Below are 27261 nucleotides of genomic sequence, written 5' to 3'. Positions count from 1 at the left end.
AAACTCCGAAAGCCAGGATTCCGTGGATTGCAAATGAGCTTGACTGAAAGGAGAGAGAGGCTTTTGTTCCTGAAAAGTAATATGGGCAACTATATGAGAAGCTCACATAAGAAGCTCACACATTAGCAAGAGCAAAATCAGAGCGTGAAATTCAGATTAGGCCACCACGGGCTGTCAGAAGAAGCAGTGGGGGGGGGGGGGACTGGGGAGGCGGGAGAAGTATTGGAAAAAAACTTGGCATGGCTGAAGGTGTAACCTGTTTCATTTGGCCCCCGAAAAACAGTTTAACAGATGGTGGGACCAGCTGTCTTTTTCAGCCATTTAATAAACTCTTTGGTGGTAGCGGTTTGGGAAGTAGGGGGCTGAGTGCTTTTAGGCTAGAGGGGAGAGGGAGAAAATCAAGAAATCTGTCCCAGTTGTCTTTGCCAAGCAGAAAAGTCAGAGACCTTGAAAAAACAACAACACGAAAGCAGGTGGGAGAAATTGAATTGAGGATATTGCCCCGATGAACTGAAAACTGCCTGATTTCTAGTGACAAATATCAAGTATGCCAGCATATGGAAACACTTGCTATCTTTATCTGTCGTTTCAGCCTTTGCAAAGGAGGCACCTAATTGGAAATCTTAAATGAGCTGTGGGATGAGAAATTGACTTGGTTTCGAAGGTGTGAGCCCATGACTAAATAATGGTTAAAAATGGCCTATTTTTATCTGCTGGATAGAACACATTTAGGGTTCAGGTGACCAACTGAGATAAACAGATCAACTTGTATAACTTGATGATCTCTAATGTCATTGCAGCTGCATTTCTGAACATGCATATGCTACTGAGAGTTTTGATACAACAAACATAGGCATTACACAACCTCTTTGTTGGCTTCTGGTGGCATGGGATTTTTTTTTCCTAAAAAGAGTATTGTTTCTCCATTGCTTTTTCTTCAAAAAGTTTTTTTCCTCTCTTTTTTTTTTAACAAACAAAATTAATATTCTCAATGCAACGGTTAAGTGGCAAGTCTCAATTATGTGAGAGATGTTTTATTTAAAAAGCATGGCTAGTGTCTTTGAAGGGAATAGTTCTTTTTGCACATTTACATGCTCCCCAGCTGAGCGGCCACCCCTTTCATTTGACAAGGGCTTTGTTCTGCCTACAGACCTATTATAACCCCTAGATTGTTTGCCCTTAATAAATCGCAACAGTAAGGCAGATAAACTCCTTTTCAAGTTAGGAGTGCAATATAACGCATGTCCCGTCCCCCCGCCCCTCGATTTGTTGAGAGTCTACATTTAACAGTGACAACAGAAATGAACTTTGCACATCTCATTTGCTCCACTTCCAGATCGCTAAACTAATAATCCAGGAACCATGTTTCTTTCTTTCTCATTGTCATCCCCACCAAAAGTCTAGCAAAACAAGCTGTAATTTCTGTGAAGATTTTCACCCTGTGTCACAATGTAGAAATAGTGTTTTTTAGGGCTAAACACATCCATTTGTTTATTAAAGTGGTGTGAATGTGATTAGTGATCTTATTTTGTTGCAGATTAATGCTGAGGGCTGTAATCAGACTATAAGCGATACTGTATCTCTTAAGATTATCTGGTTCTCTTGGCTGTGTGGCAATCAGTCTGTGGGCATCTTACGTGGCATATGATTTTCTAAACAAAAATGGCTTTGGCTTTGTTATTTACACAAGGAAAAAAGCAATTATATCCAGTGTCACTTATATTGAAATTTTGGAATCATAGAATAGTGGACTTTGAATAGGGCCAATGTTTCATGTCATCTATGTAAATACTCCCAAATACTATAATAATGCATTTATGTGTGTGAATATCAACTTTCACCACATTTTAGACACTCAATGTAACATAATTTGAACTTCTATAAAATAACTAAAGATGTTTGGATCTCCTTCCTTCCCAGGTGTACCAAGAGGGGTAAGGCATTTTCCAAATAGACAGCAAGCTGAGGATACTGTGGTGCACCTTCAGGCCAGAATCAGGGCCCCATAGCCCAAGGGGCCCCCAAATGACCACCCAGAGAGCATCAGGCAGCGGTGTAGTGGAGGCAGGACCCACAGGAGCACACTGTTGGTACTTCTTTATTAGCAGTGACTCTGACATCATCTGCTACCCCCCTAAGAATTATCTGTTCCCCCTGATTTTAGTTGCCATTCTCACAGTAGCTGGGGTGGGGGTGGGGAATGGATTTTCCCAGCAACAATATATTGTTCCTATTATTATTATTATTATTATTATTATTATTATTATTACATTTATATACCACCCCATCGCTGAAGCTCTCTGACCGGTTTACAAAGATTAAAACATGGAACTTTAAAAACAAATGTACCAAAATTTAAAAGCCTAAAAAGCATAAAAAAACAGATTGCGTACAATCTGTTTTTCTCCCAGGCATTTTAACAGCATTTAACAACGTTAAGGTTTTTTTTAATGGACCCCAGAATTGTTGTCTTTAAATGGATACTATTGTTTTTATACTGGTGCTATATAAACAAAATAATAATAATAATAATATGTTTTTTTTAATTTTTGTATACTTTTAATGTTTACTATTTTTAATTGTTGTAAACCGCCCAGAGAGCTTCAGCTGTGGGGCGGTATATAAATGTAATAAATAAATAAATAAATAAATAAATAAATAAATAAATAAATAAATAAATAACCATCCATCTATTCTGGGTCAGTTAAAAACTCAACATATGTTATTAAATGCCTGGGAGAAGAGAAAAGTCTTGACCTGGTGCCGAAAAGATAACAATGTTGGTGCCAGGTGAGCCTTGTCAAGGAGATTGTTCTAGCATTGGGGGGCCACCACTGAAAAGGCCCACTCCCTTGGGCTGACTTGGTCTTGAATGGGCAGTTAAGACCTATGAGCTTTACAAAATACCTTCTCCAGGTGGAGATGAAAACTATTAGAAATGGTTAGTTGATACAGATCAACACAGCTGCCTACATTTTGGGCCTCAAGGGTGTGGCTATGGGGACTGTCATGATGAGCGCATACAATTCAATGTTCACCACAACACCACTGGTGGCAGGATCAGAAGCAAACTCCATTTTATTTCTGTAGTCATAATGAGGCTAGGATTTAAGTGAGGTTAGAATGCAAAAGCGCACATGCTCAGAGTATAGTTTTTAGCAGAATTGGTCAACAGTTTTGTTGTTATTGTTCTAATGCATCAGGAAATTATGGAATGACAAATGGAAACACTGGGGAAGAGAAATGTGGCTTGTGTGCTTTTATTTTATTTATTTATTTATTTATTTATTACATTATTTTATTTATTTATTTATAACATTATTTTATTTTAATTTATTTATTTATTTATTTATTTATTTATTTATTTATTTATTACATTTATATCCTGCCTTTTTTCCTGCAAGGAACCCACAGCAGCATACATAGTCATCCTCCTCTCCATGTTATCCTCACAACAACAACCCTGTGAGGTAGGTTGGGCTGAGAGTCTGTGACTGGCCGACTGGGGACTAGAACCTGGATCTCCCGACTCCCATTCCAACACTTTAGCCACTACACCACAATGGCACATGTGGCCATCTAAAGGCCACCCGCCCCCCCAATAAGACCATTAACTCCAGGGTGTGGCATTACCTAGTTGGACCACTAGCTATCTCATCATTAATGTTGAAGTAAGATTCAACTGCTAGTCTGGTTGGCTTCTATGCTTGGAATGAAGGGGGCAAGTGCCATTTTGTCCTTTGCCACAGGCACAAAATGTCTTAAGCTGGCCCTGAAAGTGTTGATGTTGGGAGTGGGGCAGGACTAGCTGCACAACATTGGGGCCAGAGCCAGCAACCCCTTGTACCCATGGAGGTCCCTTCACATGCTGAATGCAAAAAAGGGGAGGCTTCACTTCCAAATAAGGGTGCTTTCAGATGGAGGGCTCCTAGCACTAGCACTTGTCTTCCTTAACACATTTTCCATGGTTAGAAAAAAGTTGGAAGAAACTGTGGGAAAACACAGGAGGGTTACAAGTGGATGACCATGGCTGGACCCCGTGTAAAATTCTGTGAACGAGACAGGGCGACAGTGGAATAAAGGCCTCATTTGCAAGCACCGTAAGACATCCAGCCCTAATGCAGTAAAACTTGGCACTTAAAAAATTTTCTCCTTCTCTCTAGTTTTCTGGGAGAGTTGCATTGAAGAGGGGAGGGGAGGTACTCAACCGCAAAGTGGACTGTAAGTCACCGCAAAAACAGTCCGGTTCCCCACCCTCTCCTGCTCCGGAGGTTGCAGGCTGCTTTTGAAGGTTTTCGAAGGCAGCAGGTGGGAGGGGTGTGTGGAAAGGAGAGCCAACTGCAGCAGCCACTACTAACTCCGATGAGTCACCTCTCCCACCACTGCTGTGGCAACTGGGTGGCCAACAGGTATTAACCAGCAGCAGGTCTGATTTCGCTCTTCCCTAGCCTAGAGATTAGGATTCCTAGAGATTTTTGGAATCTTATGATGATCAATTGCCATCCAGGTAATCACATTCATAAGCTTGTGACAAATTGCTTGTGCTCATAAACATATTGCACGCCTCTCCAATTTATCCTAAGTATACTTTTTGTTGTATATGTTGTACACTGATTCCCCAGATAGTTTCCCACCTACTTATCACCCTGCACCTTTGTTTTATAGGTAAATAATTCTAGCGTCTAGTCCAGCATTTCTTATGAGGGGTGAGAGAGATCTTCTCCACTGGAGTTTCTTGTGCTTTGTGGTAAACCGCAGTTCTCAGCTGGAATGAATTATCTTCCCGTGGGATTTACCAGATTGCACAAAATGGTTTGCATTTTATAACAAATTACCTCGAGATTGAGACACACTTGGATCACTCTAAAATGTGTTTATAATTTTTTCAACTAATAAAAAAGATAGCGGTATCGCTTAATGTGCCACTGAGATGAAAGCTGGTGCAACCAGAATATTTATATTTAGCTCAGCAGGTTCTTCAACGCATGGGAGTTCTAATGCATGGAGTCCTTTGTGCACAGAGATCTACTATCCCCACTGAAATGAATGAGGCTATCCAAGAAAACAAGAGAACCATGTGTGCATCAGAGCACATATGGAGCTCTGAATCAGGATGAAAACTTTTAGACATTTCTTAAAGCATGCTAGAGGATTTACAAGCTATCTCCAACATAGTGCCTTCCATATGTTTTGGACTACAACTCCCATCAGCCCCAGCTAGCATGACCAATGCTCAGGAATCTGTAATCCAAAATATCTGGAGGGAACCAGGTTGGGGAAGGCTGAACTACATCTTGCTACCCATACTTTGGGCCTCTTCACACGTTATGATTTCCCTACCCGGATAATCTGTATACTGTCACATACGACAAACACTTGCATAACTACTTCTCCTAATGTACAGTGGTGGGAGGCCATAACTGTCCAGGGCTTTCCATTGAATGGACATGCAGTGAAATGCTCATGTGCATTTGTCACACATGGTGGTCCTCTCTTCAGAGGCAATCTAAGGCTTATCTATTCTATATGTGAGACAAGAGCCAACACAGAATAGTGAAGGGGCTATTACAGCCAGGCTCCCTGAACAACTCATGGGATGTATGTTTCAGTACCACTTCAGACTGCAGGCAGACAGAAAATTGCACATTCACACACAGCCTTCCCTAAGCACGTACAAAATGGCCTTATTTCGTTAGCAATTCTCTTGGCCTCAGTTCTGCAAGCTATGTCATTATTTATCTATTAATATTATATAATTATTTCATTTAAGCTATTTTATTTATTAATGTGCTAAGAGTATTTGTTTAGTAAAATGCCATAAATCATAATGTAGAAAGGAACTGAAATAGTTAATGCATTTTCTTAAAGGGTCCCTCAACAGTTGTCAAAGGGTGAGTGCCATGTATTTTCAGCCTTTTCCCACCACTTCTAAAATTCTTGATTCAACTTTCAATGCTTGGATCCAGGATCTGTCTTCCATTGACAGAAGGGCTCCACTAACAGAAGGTGCTTCTGCCCAATTTAGGGGATCTCACCCCATTCATCACCTCACCCCAACATCTCACCCCATTCAGCAGGGCCTTTGACCGTCTGGGTAGCATTTTCCGGGGGCTGGATCAGCTGCTGTGGAAAAAAGGGGACAGGGAAGTCTGCTTCCATCATCCCAGTTGCATGCACCTAAATCTGGATCAAGCCCATATATTTGTTCTCCAAATTCAAACCCCTGGAATCACGTGTGTGTGTGTGTGTGTGTGTGTGTGTGTGTGTGTGTGTGTGTGTGTATCCTCAACAAAAGCAAAGGGAAGAAGAACTGTTTGGTGAAAGCAAGAAATCATGACAGGTAGTAAGATAATGGCAAACATAAAGAAGACATACTCCAGAAAGAGAAGCTACGTGAGGTTTGTGTGAGATGCGTGAAAGCTGAGCTATCCTACAAGGAGGAAGTGGCAATTTTTTATGGGCGCTGTGCTCAGAGCCTTTGTGAGGGCTATAAAATACAAAGCAGCCGTCAAAGGGGGCCTGCTCAGAATAGCTATAAAATCCACTGGGAGAATAGACCCTCCTGTTAGGAGGTAAGCAGCATGTCAAAAGGTTGAGGTGGGAAGTTTCCTCCTCTCTCCTGATTGTGAGATAAGGTAACTCTATGGAAACTGAAGTAAAACTTTAAATATACGGCTTTGTTCTGTTCCTGTGCCAGAGGCTTCCTGAAACAGTGCTCTCAACTTCTTAAGATGAGTTTCTCTGCCGAGACAGTTTTAAAAGCAAGAGGCAGCTTTGGTGATCTCCTGAGTTAAGAATGATATATTACTCTCATATGAACAGTTTTGCTTCTAGGATGTGAACGGTCTTGTTCTCAACAGGGAGCTCAATTAATGACAACTGATGACATAACTTTGTAAATCCCAAGTGATCACTAGATCATATTCTCAAAAATAATAGGCTCATGAAAATAGCTCGTTTTTCTTCAATACTATGCACATTTACCTGGGAGTAAGCCTCAGTGGATCTTAAGCAAGGTCTGTGTGCAACTAGCAGAATGAAGGGAATGAGGTGGAAGAATTTGGGGGTGGTAAAATGGATCGTACCACTTCTATCTACAGTAGAGGGAGGCACTCCTTTTTAAAAAAAAAAAAAAAAAACACTAATCCCTGTATGTAGAAAACTAGCATAGTGGAGAGTGGGTGGGGCTAGAATTTTTCTCCCTCATAGGGTCGTTTTCTGCTGTGGGGAGTTTTCAAACAGAAGAGCATTCAGAAGTGGTATCTCCTACCCGTGGTCTGGTGAATTCCTTTCTGCTGCTTCATTCTGCTGTATTTGCGGACCAGCCTTACTTCCAAGTAAACATGCATAGGCTTGTGCTGCATGTCTGCCAAATGCTGTGAAAGTTCTTAACAGAATTAAGGCAAAGCAAAAGAACCAGTGTGAGGTAATAGGGATAACATGACAGGAGACCCAAGTTCAAATCCCACTCTGCCATGAAGCCTGCCTTGGGCACAGGGCCGGCGTCAAAGATTGGTATGATTGGGCACCTGCCGGGAGCTCAAGGACCCGTTGACAAGAGCCCCCTGGAACTGCTGCTCCTCTCCACCATTGTAATCTGCTCATTCACCTGCCTCTCGCTCTGGCCCAGACAGTGCTGATAGTGAAGAGAAGGAGCAGTAGATGCCACTGCCATGGCTCTCTGCCTGTCAAGCATGCAAATGGTAGCAATGACATGGAGGGGGAGGAGGAACAAGAGCAGCTGGTGACAATGGTGGTGAGAAGGAAGACTCACTGAGGGAGGCGGCCCATTGAGGGGGTGTGGCATTACCTCACAGTTCTGTTCCCTTAGGTATGTCTGACTTTGTATGTCTAGTGAGTGCAGAATGTTGGACTGAGTGGGTGTGGCTGATGATGCTGTGAAAGGAGGGGAGGAGTATAAATGTTGGTTAGTTGGTGGGGAGTGAGGAGCGTCAGTAAGGATTGTCAATGGTGTGGAGAGTGAAAGGAGATACGATTTTAAGAGACTTCAGATTACTGTTACTATTAAAACTAGTAGATTAAGCAGATTAAGTAGATTAACTTGAATTTAAAGTAACTAAGATCTGATAAACAAAAACATTTTATTTTGTTTTGTCACCTCAAACCACGTGTCTGCTTGGCTTTATCACCTGCTGTACAGTTACTATTGTAAACATCTTATATATACTTATTACATACACAGGCCGTAGCTAGACCTAAGGTTTATCCCAGGATCATCCTGGGTTCATCCCTGCCTGAGCCCTGGATGCCCTGTGTGGCACTTAGGTGAACAGGTTTGACTCCAGGACAATCCTGGGATAACCCTTAGGTCTAGCTATGGCCATTGTAAAACCTTTTCAGATTCTAGCCCTTTCCCTCTCATATGAGGGAAAGGTTGTGTTTTACCCTACCCTCAGGTTGTTCAAGTGGTGACGTTTGGCTTCAGGAGGGTTTGTGTGCGACAAGGCCTGGTGTGTGAGGCCTGTGTCATGACATTCGCCTAAGGGCCCTCCAAAAACTGGAGTCAGCCCTGCTTACTCAGCCTAGATTAACTTATAGGGTTATTGTGAAACTAAAGTGGCTCCATGTATGTCATCTTAAGTTCTTTGAATCAAGGGTGAGTTATAAATGTGACAAATGGGTTATATTAGCATCACATTTAAAAAAAATTGTCCCACTATACTTATTACTAATGGTATTATTTATTATTATGGGGCTTTTCAGTGGTGGCATCTCATCTGTGGAATGCCCTGGGTGCTGAATTTTATGTCCCTTTACTGCCAGGTGAAGTCCTTGTCTGTTTGTTTTATTACATTTCTGTGCTGCCCAATAGCCGAAGCTCTCTGGGTGGTTCACAACAATTAAGCCATAAAATACAATATGATAAAATATAATATAAAAGTTTAAAACTACAGTATAAAATAAAAATAAATATGTGTTACCTATGCTGGTTTTAGCCAATGATTTATACTGCTTTTATTAGTTTTATTATTCTGATCTTTTAAAAAAATGTTTCTGTTATGTCAGTTTTATATATCATTTCATTACATGCTTGAGGATGTGTGTGTTTTTATTTGGTTGTGAGATTTTTAGCCCTGAGGTTGTTAGCGAACCAAGGGTAGCATAGAAATGTGTTAAATAAAATAAAGAACAAATATCTTATAGTTGCAATGACAGAATAGGTTCTCAACCAATGTTATGGATATATAATGGAGTTCTCAGAGACCTCCTGATTAGTTGTACTCTAAGTGTAAAATCCAACATAAGTCCTACTCAGAGTGGACCCACCAAAATGAATAGGACTTAAGATGAGTCATGACTAACTCAAATCCCATTCATTTCATAAGTCCTCTAAAATAGGACTCATGCTGCATTTCACTCTGAAGGCTCACCTTGATTCATACTTGACTGGCTCCTCAAAAGTGACCAGGGGGAAAATTACTACACCCTACCATGAATGGTATGGGTCAGACAATGGCCTGAAGAAGCCTGAAGTAGTTCTTTCTCTGAAACTGAAGAGGTCTTTATTTAGTCAGTTCATCTGCGAGAGTCCTTAGACTCTCCACTGGTTCTAGGAGGCCAGAGACCAAAATCAAAGAACATCACAGAAAGTACTTCTTTGCCGACAAGATAGTCATAGCAGTATTTAGCTGTTCAAGAGCCCCATAATGTGTACATTTGTCTGGGAGTTCATACATCACTACTATCTAGTGTCTCAGCTTCATCCCATCCCTGTCTTCAGAGTAGGACTTTGGAGCAGAGCTCCTGGGCTTCACAGAGGAATGATATGGAGGACCATTCTTTAGAAACTAAAGTTCAGATGGCAAGCGAAAGAGTTGGCTTGCCATCTAAAGAGCTCCCCTCCTGCACTTTGAGTCAAGTCTAAAATCATCTAACTGCACCACTGAGACAATCACCACCACCCCAATCTACAGTATGAGGATGATTATATTTAACAATCTTGCCAGGATTATTGGGATTATCAGTGTGAAGCACTTTGAATGCTTACATTAAAAAGCACTTTTATATCCAGATGTAATCACACTTATAGTAGACCCATTGAAATCAAGTCATGGGTAAGTCATGGCCTGCTTTCCAATGATTTCAATGAATCTACGCCAAATATGACCAAATCTGGATCCAACCGTGTGTGTGAGAGAGAGAGAGAAAGAGAGAGAGAGAGAGAACCATACTCTTGTTACTGCTTTGATTAGGATATAGGTGTACAAAAAAATCTCCCAAGTTTGCCTCGCTTTGCTGAGTGGCCTGGAAGCACCTCCATAAGGGGAAGTTTAACCATCGCTTTGCTCTTTTTCTCCCATTCTCTCCAGGTTGCCATTTTCCCTATGGGCTGAGGAAGAAGAAAAAGGGAACAAAATATGCCCCTTTGGGGAAGGGAACACTGCCAAGACGCCTGGATCAGCTACCGTTCCTCCTGTAGGTCTCTGGGGAGGCAGGGCTGTGGCTTTGCCTTGCTACTGCTGTCTCAGCCTACCCCAGTCGGGGCTGTTCAAATCTGGACTTGTAGGGAACTTTTTCTTGCCTCTCTGTGGCCAAATTGGAAGGAGGGGTGCAAATCCTCATCCTACTGCTGCTGTTTACTTGTGAGCATCCTGGGCTAGGGAATAATGAATTTAAAGTTATTTCTAGTCCTCTCCTATCTTTAGTTGCCTGGACTCTGCTTTAGTTTAAGGGCCCTCTCCATGTTCCTCTTTGATGTAATGTATTTGTTTTTAAGCCTCTGGGCCCTGGCTGTGTCTCTTTTTCTGATTTTGTGTAATGTTTTGGGGTGATATTTGGCCTTGCTGTACCTATGTAACTCCTAAGAACTGGAAACATATTTGTGAAATAAATTTAGTCCTGCAATCTCCTAAAGCCTTTTTAAAACAAAAACAAAGAAAGTTCTTTTGACCCTCACTGGATTAAGGATTTTGTTTCAGGAGCATGGAATGCCCTTCTTTCCCCCAGACTAATTAAATAGGTATCAAATGATTGCCACCTGGAATTTTCTCCTCTTCAGTTTGACTTTATCTCAGAATCAGAGGGTTGTATCCAATGATAGTCTTATTTAGCGTGTTGGTGGGAGCAAGGTGATGCCATCAAAAGGCTCCTATACTGCACCAGCTACAGTGGTTAAAGGTTTCTGAGCCCAATTTAAAGTGCTGGTTCCTACCTTAAAAGCCTTAAATGGTTTGGGACCAAATTACTTGAAGGACCACCTTCACCTATATCAGCCTGCCTACATTAAGTTCAGCAAGAGAGGCCCTTCTCATTTGCCCATCAGTGAGAGCAATTAGGTGGGTGGCCACACAAGAGGGCCTTTTCTGCAGTGGCCCCAGACCTCTGAAACAAGTTGCTATCAGGAGTCTGCCAAGCCCCATCATTGCACACTTTTAAGTAGGCCCTGAAAACACTACTTTGTCGTTCCCCTGATCATTTTATTGGACTGGGTTGTAGCTGAAGTTGTCTGTTATAAGTTTTATTTTATACTGGTGTTTGCTTGTTTTTAGAATGTTTGCTGCTCTTGCTGTTTTTATTGTTTTTTTTACTGTTTTTATTAGTGCGTTGATTTTTATTAGGCGTTTTATTTTTATATGCCACGTGGGGAGTGCTCTTACCCTGAGAGGCAGCCAAGAAATATAATAAATAAATAAATAAATATTAGAGTAAGTTAGTCAGTGGGTCTGCTCTAAGTGAGGGTTCAATTAGATACAACCCAGTGAATGTATTTCTCCCCACATCAACAGAAATTCTAATTCATCCAGATTTAGGCTGCAGTCCTGGGAGTGACTCCCATTGAATGCAATGGGAATTGCTTCTGAATAGGCATGCATAGATTATGCTATACAGATGCAATCCTATGCCCACTTATTTGGTATCCCATCATATTAATGTGCCTACCTTCAAGGCAAGGTGGATAAGATTGAGCTACACATTTCCTATTCTATGGTATTGAACCTTGATTTCAATTAAGTAAAAACCCTTTTCCAGAAGCAGTTTGAGAGGGAAGGCCCATTCCACACAAGTTTCCATGAAAATTAAGTTACACTGAAATCAAAGGGGGGCTTTGAGGTGTAAATGTTATTTTATTTATGGATCCAGAGGCAACCTGAAACAATGGCCTTTCATTTCTTAATAAGAATGTACCTGTTCTTGTTCGCCAGTCTCATCACAGAGAAAGGTGGTGAGTATTACTGGAATTATTATTATGCACCCAAAGATATGGTGCTACTTCTGTGAATGGGAGATCACTCCCGATTGCGGAGGTATCCCTGACTTCAGGAGTGGAGGTTGTTGGCTTCAATTCTGATGGGACTGTGGATCCATTCTGGGTTTCAGTCAGAATCAGCCAGAGCACTAAAGGAGCTATCCAAGGTGCAGGTCCTATTTTGGAACCATGGACAGCTCCTTTAGAGTTCTGGCTGAAACCCAGAATGGATCCACAGTCCCACCGAAATCAGAGCCACTTGCCTACACTGACTTTGGATGGCGCGACGCGCAATGCATTTTGAGGTTCCCTGTTTTGAGTCTTTGCCAGGTCTGGCTTAACTCCACACTGAACGGGAGGCGTAGCGCTCTCGCCTCTTGTCCAGTCAGAAAAAGGGACGGAAAGCGCCGGGTTACTACTGGGAAATCAAGGCAGGCCGCCCCTTTGGGATCTCCTTGGCCTGCAACACGACGGCTCCTGGTGTCCCCCGAAGCTACAGGCCGGAAGGAGCTGCGGCGTTCTCACCAGAGGCTGCTTCTACCCGACGTAAGATGGCCTGGAGCTCTTCGCAAAGGCTCGACACATTTAGCCCAAGCCCAGGCAGCTGTGACCTCTTCTTCCCTACCAGTCTCCTCTGCTCGGAGATGGGGCCGAACCAACATCTGATGGATGGAGACGGGCCAGGGGGAGCAACAGGCGAATGACAGCAGGTTGGGTGAAAAGGGGAGGGCAATTCCTGCCCTAAACATCTTCCACACTTTTTTTTTAACTGCTGGTAAATAAATGCAACATAAATCAATACGGCTGTGGATTGCAGAGTATTTATTGGGGAAATTGGGATGGGGACGCTTTGGATTTATGTTTGTGCCGGTATTTTCAAAGACCCGTACCTAAAATCCATACGGTGTGTGTGTTACAGAATTCCGTTCCATGTACACACCGTGGTGTATGTACATGGTACAATATTTGTGCCTATGTAAATACCATTATGTGCGAGAGTCACTATGGGATTGCGGCTAAAAGCTTCCGTCAAACCTACCAGGAGGATGGCTCTATCGATCCCTACCTTTCTTCTTCCGACGCCTTGCCTGCATTTCCATATGATCGATCTGATTAAGCAGTTACAAGTCACAAGGCAAGGACCTTTAGATCTCCCCCCCCCTCCCGCTGCTTATGTGATGGGTGGGTGGGTGTATATTCGTCAGAGATCCAGAGGCCTGCCGAGGGGGCTTTGCTTCTCCCTGGGATTCCATATGGAGCCGTGGGAGAGGACTTGGCCCTTTAATCCCTTCAAAGACACCGATCCGATTCAAGCCCTTACAACCCTTTGGAAGTCTTTTGAGAGGCCACGGATTGTTTGTACAGGAAAGCCAGATAAAGATCTCTCTGTGCCGGGCGTTTAAGAAGGCTTCAGTGGCAACGCGAATACAATTGAATCCAACCCTTGTAGGGCGGCTCAGGTTACCTGGGGAAAGTTACAGAAATGTCAGTTCGCAAGGATGGAGAAGCACCACCATGCCGATGAGACCTCTTCCCCGCTCCAAACCCCTCCCCCTCCCCCGCCAGCAGTCCTCCTCGTCTTCCTTCCCGAGACACCATTGGAAAGTTCCCCTTTGACACGTGCCCAAACATTAGGTTGAGATCGAATCAAGAGTCGAGCCTTTCTCCGAGCCGAGAAGAGACCTCTCTTGATTAACGAACTGGTGAGAACGGGTACCGATCAGAAACGCCCAGCAAACTGTCTTGAAATATAAGCCGGCCAAAACTTTTGCCCCCAAATCTCAACCCCCCCCCCGCGGTTGCTGTTATCTGTACTTTCAAACGTGTTTTGCCTGGTAAGCACAGATTCCATTTTAAGGCAATTATGACCCTTTCTACACCTAAGGGTTATTCCAGGAAAATGGAGGGATGTCCCTGCCTGCTCCCTGGATCCCCTGTGTGTCATTTGGATGCACAGGGATGATTCCGGGACGATCCCAGGAAAAATGGCAGGTGTAGAAACAGCCCCAGAATCGGAGAGCTAAAAGGGCAGTTCCCAAAGCCCTTGTTCTAGGATTCTTCCATTAAAAAAATTAAAAACCAAAAACTGATAGCGTTTGAGGTCTGCAGCATCACTTTTTAAAAACTTCTTCAGCTTTGCCCTTTGGGAATAAAGAAAGCAGTGGCGCTCCGTTTCTGAACAAGCATTTGGGAAGTAGGGACTTCCGATGATTTCATGGTTAACGGTTTCCACGGAAGTCTGCTGTTTGCAGTCTAACCCACCGCCGTAAAAGCTTGGAAGGGAAAGAAAAAACACCCACCAGTTTCATTGCAAACTGACTGTCATGTAACACCGACCCCTCCCCTCATGTACCCTCCTTTCGGTTGGGGAAGCGTAAGAGGCAAGTCTTAAGTTAACTTTTAAACTGCGAGCAGATTTTCTTCTCTAAAGATTAGAATTGTTCCGAACTCTTTATACTTGGGGAGGGTGGACATCTTATATATGGCCAGAAGGCATTTTTCCATAACCGTCTTAAAATAGGGACTTTTTCCAAAGTGTTAAATAAATAAAATTCATGTCACTAGGGAAAAAATCAATTTATTTATTTTGGAGTTACACGTCTAATTATTAACAGGGGAGAAATTATGCTGTTGGCAGCAGAACAAAGCATTTGCGAATCCACTCCAGTTTAAACCTCCAATTCGGAAGCTCTAGTTCTGGAAAAGCAATGGACCAGACACCAAAGAATATGGGTTTTGTTATTTGCAGAGGGAGGGCTTCTCTGGTATAAGGAAATCACACACGAACAGGGAAACTCTTGCAGCCGGGCAGGGAGTTATAAGGCAATCAACTAAACTTTTACTATTAAAAAAAAACACCCAGAAAAAGACAACTAACAACAAAAATGACAACTATTGAGTGCCGCCCTCTCAAACAAGGAATCCGGAGGCAGATAGCATTGACGATAACAAAGACGTATTGTCAGTTTAGGGTTTTGCTACAAATCCTTAATCGCAATATACGAGTTATTTATTTTAAGGAAGGAGCGGGGGTGGGTCGCGATGCAATGTCTTGAACGTCGAGTGCGAGGGTCTCCAGGCGGTAAGGGGCTCTTTGATCAAGAAAATCCAATTATTTGTGTATATACATTTCCCACATAGTGATTACTTCATTAATTGTCCCGCCTTTATCTCCTCCCTTCCCATCCCCCCTAATAATCAGTTCTTTTATCCAGACCAACAAACACACCATAGGAGCTTTGTGGATTCAAAGGATTTGCTTTCGCTTCTGAAAGAGCCGCTATTCTTTGATGATTGGGTAGCGGCAAACTTCAAAGCCATAAATCTTCCTTCTGACTGGCTGGCGGCCCAGCAAAGTCCTTATCAAATTCTTGGAGGTGATCCTGGCGCAGTCAGACAGTCCGCGGAGATCGAGCTGCGCCTGGGCTGGCTGTCTAGGGAAGGGGGGCGATCGGTGGGACGGGCGAAGGCGAGGCGATCAGAAAGGGGGAGAAAGGAAGGGCAAAGAAGGAAACTGGGCAGCTTTGCAGCTTCCCCTTGGCGACTCCATGCCGCGGCGTTGCCCCCCTGGCCTCCCCTTCCCCCGGACGCGGTAGCCATGGCCGCCGTGGCCGTCCTCCGGAACGATTCGCTGCAGGCGTTTCTTCAGGTCAGTCTCCCGTTCAGGCCAGCTAGTGGGTTGAACGGCGTGCGTCGAAATGCATCAATACAATCGGGGCATATTTGAGTGCCCAGGCGAGGCAAGAGTGGCGGGGATCCACCAACTTGTGGCTAGTGGCTTGGCTCGGACTGGGCGAGGGGGGCACCCCTAAAATAAGCCTCTGGGGAAGCAGCTTGAGTGAACTACTAGACGGGCAGGTACTGTCCCTGTCCTCTTTGGGCTTTTCTTTTTGAAACTGAACTTTGAAAAGAAACTTCTTTATTAGAAATACCCGCCTCATGTTCACTGGAGGGATTGCCCCATTCTCCACAGAGAAAACTTTTCCCCCTGCGGTGCGCGATTGTCTCTTAAGTTGCCTCCCCACATCCCTTGGGCGCCAAAGAGAGCCACGGCCCTTAAACTCATTTCCGAAGTTCTCGGAAGTAGTCCAGAGTGAGCGGCAAGGCTGGAGAGGAAAAGATCGCTGGGCGCGACGGTGACTTCGAGCACACTTCGCCGGAGAGGCTGCCGAGTTGGCACCGAGCTAAAGAGGGAGGGAACGGGCGCGGGGGCGTGTTGGGGGCCGCACGATGCTGACTCCAGGCAACCCTTAAGCAGACGGAGGGGGCTGTTTTTTCAGGAAAACTTCCCCGCCCATGTACTCAGCAACTGGTGCTTTGTGACTAGTGGTAAACTTTTTGAGAGGCTGCCTGCGTGGTACCGAGAGAGGGGTGCTGGAAAGTGGCTGTTTCGCGGCAAGGGGAGTGGGGAGCAGCGAGAAAGCCCGGCGGTCTGGGCCAGGCAAAGGCGACTAACAGTCTCTCTCCGTCTCCTCCCCCCCCCCCGCAGGATCGCACCCCGAGCGCCTCCCCCGACTTGGCCAAGCACTCCCCGCTGGCTCTCCTGGCCGCGACCTGTAGCCGGATCGGGCAGCCGGGCGCGTCGGGCGCCCCCTCGGACTTCCTGCAGGTCTCCTACGAGCCGAGCTTGGGCTCTCCGTCCAGGATCTTCCACCCGTGGAGCAGCGAGATGCCGGCCCACTCGCCGGGCGGCTTGCCGCCCCCGCCGCCCAGCCTGGGCCTCACCCCGCAGCCGGCCTTCGGGAGCGGCCACGAGCTGCCGCTGACGCCCCCCGCCGACCCTTCGTACCCCTACGAGTTCTCGCCCGTCAAGATGCTGCCGCCGTCGATGGGCGCGCTCTCCTCGGGCTGCCCGCCGCCGGCCTACGTGCCCTACGCCGCCCAAGCGGCCCTCCCGCCAGGCTATTCCAACCTGCTGCCGCCGGCACCCCAGCCCTGCAGGCAGCGCTCGCCGGCGCCCGACGACATCCCTTGGTGGAGCATCCAGCAGGCGGCGCCGGGCCCGGGCGCCTGCGCACACCGCTTCGCGGCCGCCGCGGGAGGCCTGCAGCGCGGGCTGGTGCTGGCGCCCTCCGAGCTGGCCCAATACCAGACGCAGCTGGCCGCGCTGCTGCACCCCAAGGCGCCCCTGGCGGCCACGGCCAGGAGGTGCCGCCGCTGCCGCTGCCCCAATTGCCAGGCGGCGGCCGGCAGCGGCCCCGACGCCGCTGCGGAGCCCGGCAAGAAGAAGCAGCACGTGTGCCACATCCCGGGCTGCGGCAAGGTGTACGGCAAGACGTCGCACCTCAAGGCGCACCTGCGCTGGCACACGGGCGAGCGGCCCTTCGTGTGCAACTGGCTCTTCTGCGGCAAGAGCTTCACGCGCTCCGACGAGCTCCAGAGGCACCTGCGGACTCACACAGGCGAGAAGCGCTTCGGCTGCGCCGAGTGCGGCAAGCGCTTCATGCGCAGCGACCACCTGGCCAAGCACGTCAAGACGCACCAGAACAAGCGGCTCAAGGCCGGCGGGCCCGGCAGCGGCCACGCCTGCGCCATCAAAAGAGAGGAGCCGCGGGACATGTGACCTGGCGCGGCGACTCCCCCAGCAGCGTGGCCCTGGCTTTGGCCCGGGGTCATCCTGGGCCCAGGCGCCGTAGGATTAACGCGCGCCCTGCGGGGGGCCCTGAGCCTCCACCTCGCAGGTTTGGGACCCAGGTTCCTTGGGAGCTTGTTTGGAGCAGACCGGTTCTGCTGTCGAAGAAGGGTCTGGGGAACACCACCGTGGCCAACCTAGAAATTTGTGGGACAAACCAAGAGGAGGAGGAGAGGGCCTTGCAGTTCAAAGGGGCCTCTCGTCACAAAGCTCATCCGGGATATCTCACGCGAAAAAGGCAGGCCGTGTTTGGAGGCTTGAAAGAGGTGCGGTGGCTTTTAAGGAGCAGGTGGAAGCTCGTGGCTTTAGCAGATCCAAGACCGATATGTCTCCAGGGACGACACCTGGTAATTTGTGTGGATTTGGGATATTCCACCCTTTGGGACCAAAAGCTTGGCCATATGAGGAGATGATCTCTGTGAGCAGAAGTGAAGCGTGGAAGCCTCACTCTAATCTTTGGAACTCTGCTCCATAGGTTTGAGCCCTGCAGACCTCTGGATGTTTTTTGTTTTTTTGTTTTTGCTTCAGAGTAAAGATGTTCTGAGATCCTGTCACCTATCCGGCTCCCCCAGAGGATAAGGTCTTCAGTGCCAGGTGTTTGCTGTAATTACCTGGACCAGAGGGGTTGACCTCAGCTCCACCCACCCCATTTGGAAAGAGCTGATCAACATGGGCTGGATTACTGTTTTGAATAGAAACAGCAGCAGCATTCGCCTGGTTATGCAGGGTCTGGCTCCTCTCATTATTATAATTTCTCATCTGTCTTTAGGGGAAAGACTTTTGTGTATAGCTTATTTAATAGCTCTGTTTGAATAAAAATGTTTCTCCCCACCCCCTTGTCCTTGGCTCCGTATGAGGGCTACAGCATGAGATGTTTCTGTAAAGCGGCCTGCAATGCAACTGCAGCGTGAAAATAAATACATTAACACTGGGGTCATATTGGGAAGATCCCACTGAGTCGGTTTCATTTGATCTTTTCTTTCTTCTGAAGGCTTTACAAAATACCCTGGTCTGAAGGCAGTCCATTTTAAGTGTTTGTTTAGCCCAAACAAACAAACCCCCATTTATTCGGTGAGCAACCCATTAGTTGGACCACAATCTGCATCTCATTAAATTTTTTCAGCAATGCAAAAACTCCTTAAGTTTCCCATTGTGGAATGTGATCCAGGGGGAAGTCTGACTTCTTCCTGACTTCATTAATTATTTCTGGAAGCGCTTGCTGATCAGGGTTATACCATTCAAACATGACAAGAGAATAGTACTGTGTTAATTAATTGCAGCACAATTAAAAACTGCGGGGTAAACAGGGAGAACAGATGTGCGTTATGATGACAGTTCCTTATGTTGAAAAAGTATACGTTCAGTTCTGCTTAAATCAGTAGACCTATGTTTATGTAATGGGAACTATCAAGCCAAAGTTTAGGTATTTTTAACTTCTGCTAATTTCAGTGGGACTTAGATGTGCTTAACTTTAGCTGGATCCTATTAAATTTTTAAAACTGCATATGCTTGCTGAATTAGAAAAAAATACATGGCAGTTTGATGCAATAGACCTGTTTCGTCAATCTCCTGTGTCATTTATGTTCAACCTACCACACTGCTAAAGTTGTTTCACATTTTAATTCATTGTTTCCCAGCTTTAAAGTGGGAAAAGGTAGAAGAAAAAGATAAGGTTTTTTTTTCTTATCCTGATGCCAGAGTTAGGCTGCAATCCTATATAGTATTCATATTTTCCTGGGAGTGTCTCATTGAACTCAATGAGATTTCTGAGTAGACATGTATAGGATTGTGCTGTTAATCTCTTTCTAAGGCTGTGAATTTTATTTCTGCATTCTGAACATTTATCAAAGAAGTAGCACCAAATAACTGCTCATCTTGTAAAACGTGTTTGGTCACTGGCAGAACTAAGCCCTGTAAATTTGCATAAATGTAAATACAAAAATAAAATTCCATATTCTTGAAAAAAATAATTTGTCAACAACCCTTTAAAATAAAGAATTTGCTACAAATCAATGTGCATTCTCATTTCAAGGGTGGTGGTGAGGAGTGGAGCTTTCTGAAACTGGACAAAATCAATGTTTACACTCTCAACTGTCCATTCCTACTATACTTTTGAAAGTAAGTTTTGTTGATATCAACTTCAATGTGAATTGCTTTAGGATTGTAATTTTTTTCAATTATTCTGCTTCATATTTAGACCTGAAAGTAGCAGTCATAGAACAACTGAAGCAGGAATATTATGGAAAAAAACAAATCTCTGGACTTGCATATAACAGACTGTGTAAATGTAGTGACTAACTTTTGCAGATACACTTTTGGGGATTAATTATTAAATGATTGGCTCATGGTTGTATAGTTTTACATATTGCATGGGGTAGTATCTTATCGCTAAAATGCATAAAAATCTTATTCTTACAGATTGTGCAAAACATATGGTTAGATTTTTAAAAAAGGGATTTGGAAATGTAGTCAGATTGTGGTAGTTTATTCTTGAAAAAAGTATTATAAAATCAAGAATAAGCCATGAAAATGCCTGTAGAGAGAGGTGTGATTCTTCTTAGTCTGACTCAGTGAACTATTTTCCCTGCCTAGTACATACATAAAATTAACTGGGTTATCTCGATTTGAGATTATTTTGTAACTGCTTTCTAAGGAGCAATTATTATCTGAAATGCAAGTACTTTAGATTTAACATTGTGGGTCAAGCTTTTATTCAGAATCTTATGATTACTTTTTCTTCTGTGCTGAGTTTAAACTTTCCTATTAGAAGATAACTTACCAGTTCATCATCCCAAACATCTCAATGGGGCTTATTTTCAAGCAGATATGCTTTGGATTGTGTTAAGAGATGCAGAATCAATTTAGTTGGAAATATATAAGGGAAATAGCAATCAGAATTTTAAGTAATTTGCTTAGTTCCAATTACAGTACTGGCAAATGGTTTTGGTAACTGCGATGTGCATAAAGAAGCTTATGCATCACTGTTGCAGTTATGCAAGGGCCACTTAAAGAAATAATACAGTAGCTGCTGTTCACTAAAAAAAAAAAAATAGAGATCAAGTGAAGTACATATAGAGGCCAGACCTAAACATTTCTGACTTGTGGTAGAAGCTTCATAGATTAGCTGCATTGGTGGACTGTTACCCCTTTCAATCCCAGTAATTTGATTCAATTCTACTGTGCCAAATAAACCAAAGGTTAGTGGCAATGACACTACCATGGCTCTTTCTAATTGTTCCATTAAGTAAAGGATGGATTGTAATTAGATTATAAAATTGGTTTGCTCCATTGTATAGTCAAGCATGGACCAGACTGAGTGTATTTTTATATATTTTACTGTACTTTTTAGAGACAAGGGTTGATTCATGATTAGCTCATTGATCATTTTTCAAAGTAGATGGAACATAATCATTCTTTTAATACAATATATTCTAATGAAGATTTTCTGTTTTGATTCAGTTCTCATGAATAGTTTATATGATTTGAATGCAGCAATGCTAAATGTACATACTAAGGAGTAAATCCCTTTGTATAAACATGCATTGGATTGCCCTGTAAGACTGCAATTCTATACCAACTTTCTTGGGAATAAGCATTGTAAATTACTCATCAGGGACATGAGCCAATCAAAACCAAGCAGATATATGTCCTGTTTTCCCCCTACATTTTAAGCACAGACTTGTTTAAATACTACATTGTTAAAGTTTTAGTAGTGTTAAACACAACTAAAAGTGTTTTAACAATTCAGTTGGAAATCTATAGTGGAAATAGTAATAGTTTTAATAGGACCTAAATTTTTTTTAACTTAGTTTGGATTGTGCCCCACTACTTTAGATACATGGCACAACAGCAATATAAAATATGAATTCTCTAGCTCTTACACAAGAGAATTGACTGTTATGGTATCTGCAACGTATACAAACCTTCATCCATCTTTGCTCATTCTCTGAAACCAGGCAGTGGAGAACAATGCTCTGCATCAATTTTGTTTTCTTCAAATGGAACAGTTGCATACTTTTTTTAAAAAAAAAAAAGTAAATGCTTAACAGGCCCTTGAGAGCAATTCTGATCATGGTCTGATCTAAATGGTACATCTTGGAATAATACATAGCTTGTAATTGCTTGCTTTATGTTTTATTCAATCAAATCTAATAACAATAACATTAATACGAGGTCTTGGGCTGATTTACATATCATGTTATAATAGGTCCACAGTAGAGACCTGGGTTAAGCATTCACTAAAGTTGTAGGCCTGAATCTAGCTGAAGTTCATAGGGACGATCTCATTGAAACCATTGCACCAAGTCACAAGCCACTAATGTTAATCATATTGCTGCCAATGGGGCAGTCGGGTCTAACATTAGCTGGATCATCTCTGTAGTGTTTGAAGTGGCTACATCCCTTTTCCCCTTTTAGAGTGCCCCATGGAAACATTGGTGCCGAATTCATGGCATGTGTATTTGCTTTTAAGTTTTCAAGTTGTTCACAGGGTAATCTGTAAATTATACCAATTCAAGTGGTGACATATAAAGCAACACTTACAGTACGTTGGCAGGGTTTCATTACATAGCAGTAAAGGGTTTTTCATATTTCTGCAACATTGGGCACGCAATCCAGGGAAAGTTAGGTTTCAGTAAAAGCTTAAGGCTGCAATCCTCATATTTACAGGGAAGCAAGTTCTATTAAAGGAAATGGTACTGATTTCTGAGTAATTTGGATAGGATCAGGTTGCCCAAGTCCCATTGATTTCAGTAAGATTGAGTATGTCTAACTTCCTTGGAGGGAAAAGCACCTACTTATATGTTTTCTGCAGAGTTTTTATTCATTTAGGCCCAAATCATAGCAGTCTTGTTTCAACGAAGGAAATACACATACATCATTGGATACTGACCTGTTAACTTTAGAAGAACAGTATAAATATTGCACACTCCTATGCATGTCTACTCAAAAGTAAAGTTTATTAAGTTCATTGGGACTTAGTCCACAGCTAGACCTAAGGTTTATCCTGGGATCATCCAGGGTTCGCCCCTGCCTGAGCATTGGATCCCCTGTGTGTTACCTAGATGAACAGGTTTGACCCCTTGATGATCCAGGGATAAATCTTCGGTCTAGCTATGGCCTTAGTCTCAGGTAACTGGATAAGACTGAGGCCTCCGTTAGGCATAGAAAAGATAAATGAGAATCAAGCAAATGAAAGGATGAAACACCGATCAACACTGATGAAGCAGCAAGAAACACCGATCAACTGCAAGCCCACCAATATGAGAAATTTATGTTTACGTTAGCAATATAAAATGTAACATTCAGTGTATTCAGACCTTAGAAAATACACCAAAGTAATACTGTTTCTGATGTGACATGCTCCAAACACAAATACACCAGAAGCTCTTTATACTGCTTTCATACTTTGGTGTAACTATTTCGACACCAGTGATCGCTACTATATCCAATTATGTAGAAACAACATATCAATAAAATCAGGAGCCTTAGAACTGAATGGAGAATGAAATACTGTCGGGAGGCTGCAATCCTCTACCCAGTTTCCTGGGGAAATGAGTTTTGAATTGTGCAGTTATACAAGGCTAAGTTATGCATTGGCTTGGTACTTTTGTCTTTGCAACCAATGTTTCCTCTCTCCTTGCTAATCCACTTCTTTTCCTGCATCGAATATTATGATGAATAAGTAAGAAGGATTCAGAAATAGCTATAAATCACTTAAATCGGATAAGAAAATTATGTGCGTGTGTGAGAGGATATCTTTGCACATTATGGCTTTAATCAATCTTTATTTGCAGTTTTTGGTATTTGAGAAGAAAAATACTTGAAAGGTAAATTATATTTTGAATCTTCACTACAAGTTTGAAGTGCTTTACTTACTGTTAGGAGAGCACTGGGGGTAATGTAAATAATCTAAAAGCTCCTATTATACTAATAACACACGTGATTAAGTGCTTCTGCTGAATGCTGTGGGCTGATTTTTTTTATATGATACTTTATAGTGATATAGAGCTTTGTGTCCATAAGTTATTTCATGGGGCACTTATAGTATTTTTATCTATGCTGTCTCCTGAGGGTTTACTAGTCACTATTCTGTCATTTCTTTTTGTCAAAGCACAATTTCCATTAATCTCTTGAAACTTTCCATTTTGCACATTTGATATTAGCTCTGTTAACATGGCATACTGTTACTGAGCTAGATGAGTTGCTGTGGGCAGGATTCACACCCCACACTAGCTCGGTAATGGAAATCTGGGCTCACAATGCATCCTTCTCTCCATTGCTTAAAAACAAATGATAGACATCATCTTCCAATATTTAATTGCATTGTTAGTAGCATCTTTGAATGTATTTATAATCAGGTCCATATTTGTAACTGGGAACTTGCTTGTGAGTGAGCATATTCATACATCAGGCATCAACAATTGTGCTTCAATTGGTTTATGATGTGAATGTCGAACCTGTTAGCTATTGTGTATATTCCATAGGTTGAATCCAGACTTACAGTAGGTACACTTCGGCCTCATTGAAAAATATGAAAAGTTGTATCTATCATCTATCTATCTATCTATTATGTTTCTATACTGTCCAATAGCTGAAGCTTTCTGGATATTCACAGTAATTAATTTCAGTGGGAACTAAGAGCAATTAAGTTAGACTGGATCCAATCCTATTTCTCTTCCATATCATTTCCTACATTAACAACATTCAGATGCGGCACCCATACTGGGAGAGATGCTCAAATGTGGTTTGTAATGTTATGTCTAACAATGTCTGTGGGCTGCAGACTAGTTGGTGTAAGTACATTTAACTCAATTCTGGGTTGTAATCAAAGTCCAGAAGGTAGAAATAGGTCTCTTAGGAACAGTCTACACCAGGAGGAGCCAACTTTTTTCTGGCCAGGGTTGCTTTGTGTGGAGCTCCACATGCCAGTGGTGGGCAGAACAGAAGCCAGTTGTGGACAGGGACAGAGCCAAATAGGATGGGTCATTCCCATTTCTCTCTCTTTCTCCTTTTTCCTTCTCACCCAGTGGGCTGCTAGGGAAGAGACATATTGCTTTGGCCAGAGATCTGAACTCATCATTTGCACAGGGTTTCTGAAACCAGGCTAGGCTGTAGGTTGCCCACACCTCGCTACACATTATGTTCTAGAGATCACTGGAAACAGCCTCCACATGATTGGGCTTTTGGTATCTGGTTTCCCATTTCTTCATTATATGGAATTTTACTTTGCCAATGTTACCATACAAATGAAGGAGTGGGATGGAGACCTTCCACACAATGAGGAAAATGTAAAGTAGAGATCTTACTACACAAATATGGCCACTACCATGGGGGTAGGTTGTCATGCAAAGGCAGTTTCCACTAGTCTCTGAATGATAAACTTAGGGTGTTTCTACACCTGCCTTTCCCCCCAGGATCGTCCCAGGATCATCCCTGTGCATCCAAATGACACGGTGGGGGGGGGGGGGGAATCCCGGGAGCAGCCAGGGACAATCCCTCCATTTTCCTGGGATAAACCTTAGGTGTAGAAAGGGCCTTAGTGTGTAGATAAGCACTGTATATGATCAAGTAAGGGTTTGTAAAGGCTTGTCAAAACACACACACACAGTTGGTGAAACAAAGTCAATGTTAACAAGGTATTATTAAGTTCTTCTGTAGTACTTTTTAGTTTGCAAGTAATTTGCTATCTTCATATTATTCATCCTCACAACAACCCTATGAGGTAGAATATTCATATAATATGTGTGTGTGTGTGTGTGTGTGTGTGTGTGTGTGTGTGTGTCCTCTTATGGATGGGAAACCGAGGCTGAAGATCCAAGATCACCTTTTGACTACCCAGTAGGAATGGAATTTGAATTTAGGTCTTACAAATAAAAAAAATCCAACTCTGCCTTCTAGACCAGGGATGGGCAACTTGTGGCCCTCTAAATCTTTTGGCCTATGACTCCTGTCATCCCCCACCATTGGCTATATTGGCTAGGGCTGCTGAGAGTTGTAAGCCAAAACATTTGGAGGACCACAAGTTGGCCACCGTGATCTAGACCATTTTGATTCAAAATACTGGCCTCATTTATCACTGATTAGTGATGTCTGTATGTACAAGAGGGCTTCCACCTCCCATGAGTTTACTGTAATGTCCTGCCTCATTTCAGTAGGGAGCAGGTTGAAGAGAAATTATGCCAGTGACTATTGTAAATGTATGCATATATGTGTAATGATATATTATGCAACATGGGTGAATACATGATGGATGGATGTCGTTTTAAAAATATTTCTAAACAACTAATTACCAAAGCTCCACAGTGATGTACAGCAATTAAAAACAACAATAATAGATATAATACGAACTGAAAACAACAGTGCTGGTGCTATCAAAACAGAACATGACAGTAATTATTAATTCCTGAAGACCAAATGAAACAAAGTTTTTACTTGTCTGTGGAAAGCAGAGAAGGAGCTGTCTGAATTTCCATAGGAAGAGAGTTCCATTAATATGGGGGTTCCTATTAGTCTTTTGGAGGCTAATAGCCCATCCCCATAAGATGACATATAGAGCAGGGTTTTATGAACAGAAGTTAAGTGTTGGGGATGGGGAATATTGCTTCTTGGAGGCTTCCCCCCTGAATGCCCCACCACTGGCTTTCACAGCTGTCACATCAGGTTTGGTAGCCAGTGATGTAGCTAGACTTTGCTATGGTGAACAATTCTAATTATTATATTATTTATCATTTATTTTATATCCCACTTTATGGATCCAAGGCTGCTTCTAATACTCTAAAAACAATTTAAACGGGTCATTAACTGTTTCAAACTTCAAACCATAAAAAAGGAAGTAATAAAACACCAGAGTACATACATTTGCTTTCTCTTAATGCATGGATACTTGCTCGGGAGAAGATCAATAGAAAAGTATATGTTTTCAGCTTAAAGTGTGTATTTATGGAGATGTATTTCAACGGAATGGCTGTCATCATTATTGTCATCATCATAAATGATAATTTTGGAACCAGACTTAGTCATACTTGGAATGGTAAATTAAATCATGACTAACTTACAGTGCAATCTTATTTATTTATTTATTTATTTATTTATTTATTTAATTTATATACTGCCCCATAGCCGAAGCTCTCTGGGTGGTTTACAAAAGTTAAAAACAGTGAACATTAAAAAGTATACAAAATTTAAACCATCAAAAATATAAAAACAGTATAAAACAACAGTATCCATTTAAACAACAACAGTTCTGGGGTCCATTAAAAAACAAACAAACTTAGCATATGTTGTTAAATGCTATTAAATGCCTGGGAGAAGAGAAAAGTCTTGACCTGGTGCCAAAAAGATAATGTCCGCGCCAGGCGAGCCTCATCGGGGAGATCATTCCATAATTGGTGGGGGGCACCACTGAAAAGGCCCTCTCCCT

General features: G+C 43.1%; 3 protein-coding genes across 3 annotated transcripts in view; all 3 read left to right on the top strand.

Annotated features, from left to right (window-relative positions):
• The window catches only part of MYO3B (myosin IIIB), a 264396-nt gene extending 253943 nt beyond the window's left edge, over positions 1-10453 (top strand). Inside the window, exon 35 of the mRNA XM_063116401.1 lies at positions 10332-10453. The gene's annotated coding sequence lies outside the window, so the exon portion shown is untranslated. The remainder of the gene's footprint in view (positions 1-10331) is intronic.
• Positions 10454-15618: 5165 nt separating this feature from the next.
• Positions 15619-27261, top strand: part of LOC134393559 (transcription factor Sp5-like) — a 47300-nt gene continuing 35657 nt past the window's right edge. The window contains exons 1-2 of the mRNA XM_063118609.1: positions 15619-15857; positions 16698-17444. Of these exons, the coding sequence (XP_062974679.1) occupies positions 15807-15857; positions 16698-17444 (798 nt within the window). The 5' untranslated portion in view covers positions 15619-15806. The remainder of the gene's footprint in view (positions 15858-16697; positions 17445-27261) is intronic.
• On the top strand, positions 17451-17771 carry LOC134391897 (transcription factor Sp5-like; the record flags this gene model as incomplete). The annotated part of the gene is made up of 1 exon (XM_063115821.1): positions 17451-17771. A coding segment is annotated over one exon (321 nt), but the record flags the coding sequence as incomplete, so codon positions are not given.

This window comes from Elgaria multicarinata, chromosome 2 (assembly GCF_023053635.1).
Source record: "Elgaria multicarinata webbii isolate HBS135686 ecotype San Diego chromosome 2, rElgMul1.1.pri, whole genome shotgun sequence".
Classification (NCBI taxonomy): Eukaryota; Metazoa; Chordata; class Lepidosauria; order Squamata; family Anguidae; genus Elgaria; species Elgaria multicarinata.
Note: the sequence above shows the minus strand (reverse complement) of the source record. Positions and strands in the feature narration are given on the sequence as shown.